The 1148-nt window shown below is 41.0% G+C and overlaps 1 protein-coding gene across 1 annotated transcript; it reads right to left on the bottom strand.

Moving 5' to 3' along the window:
• Window positions 1–48: 48 nt before the first annotated feature.
• On the bottom strand, window positions 49–751 carry LOC109193513. The gene is made up of 2 exons (XM_019344354.1): window positions 502–751; window positions 49–371 (listed from the first exon to the last, which is right to left on the bottom strand). The coding sequence occupies exons 1-2, from the start codon at window positions 599–601 to the stop codon at window positions 49–51; spliced, it is 423 nt and encodes a 140-aa protein (XP_019199899.1). The 5' UTR covers window positions 602–751.
• Window positions 752–1148: the final 397 nt, after the last annotated feature.

The raw sequence follows: 1148 nt of genomic DNA, 5'->3' as shown, positions 1-1148 counted from the left end.
TGTTAAATTAGAGGGCATTGATGGAATTTCACATTAGATATAGTTAAATTAGAGCAAATATGAATCCACCCAGTTGCTATGGCGATGCCGCAGTTGGTTTGAGCTCTTCACCCCATTGTCGCCGCTCTCCGACCCCACCGCCGCAGAAGCATCGGCGGCGGCGCCGGATCCGGCGCTGAGCTTCTCGATGTCCATGTAAGTAGAGAAGATATCGTCCTCGGATCCCATCTCCTCGAAGCTCCCGGCCGGCACGGCGGTGTCGAAGGGGTCGGACGCCAGATCCAGATCCTCTGGTGGTGTGATTGCCAGAATGCAGAGGGAAACGGCGATGTTTGGTTGGCTAATGGCTTCGAACCTGATGGATCTTGCATCTTGATGGGAGTAGAAAATGCAAGAAAACAAACAAACAAAACAACTCTTTTTGTTAGGGAAATTCAGAGGACAAAAAGGACGAAGCTTTTGAGTTATGCAAAGAAAGAAACAGAAAGTGTATGTAGTAACCAATAATGGCGACTGGAAGGAAAATCGGCGATCTAGTTTCCACCGGAAAAATCAAACAACAAGCCTCAAACAACAAAAACACCAATGCAATTCCACACATCCAGAAAATCAAACCATTTTATAGACCAAGAACACCAACCAGACGTCTCTCTTTCGCCGGAAAATACTTCCAACGCCAGAAATACATCCTACCGATTCATAACGGGTTGAACTTTCCGGAAAAACCACACAACATCGGAAAAGCCGATAACCACCGTAAAGTTCCAAACCATATGAACACCACCAGAAATAAACAGAGATCTGTAAATGGGTCTTCTCAAATTGAAATGGATTAATCAATTAAATAATATAAGAAATGGATTTTTTAATGTGAAATTCCACCAATGTCCTCTAATTTAACAGATTTCTAACACCTGACCTAACGGATGACTAAAATGGTTAACATTTTCAAAGTCAAGGGACTTAATTAGGCACAAAAAATTATCGAGGACTAAATTGATAATTTCGCAATAGTCGGGGGACCATTTCGGTAATACACTCTTATTATTATTATTACATAAGTACGTTTTAGTCTTATACTACTTTTTCCTTCTCATTCAAAATAATTTTATTCTTCCCTACTAGACAATATAATTTGAGTATTTGAC

This window comes from Ipomoea nil, unplaced genomic scaffold, assembly GCF_001879475.1.
Source record: "Ipomoea nil cultivar Tokyo-kokei standard unplaced genomic scaffold, Asagao_1.1 scaffold1895, whole genome shotgun sequence".
Lineage (NCBI taxonomy): Eukaryota > Viridiplantae > Streptophyta > Magnoliopsida > Solanales > Convolvulaceae > Ipomoea > Ipomoea nil.
The sequence above is the reverse complement of the archived record's forward strand: the minus strand, read 5'-3'. Positions and strand labels throughout refer to the sequence as shown.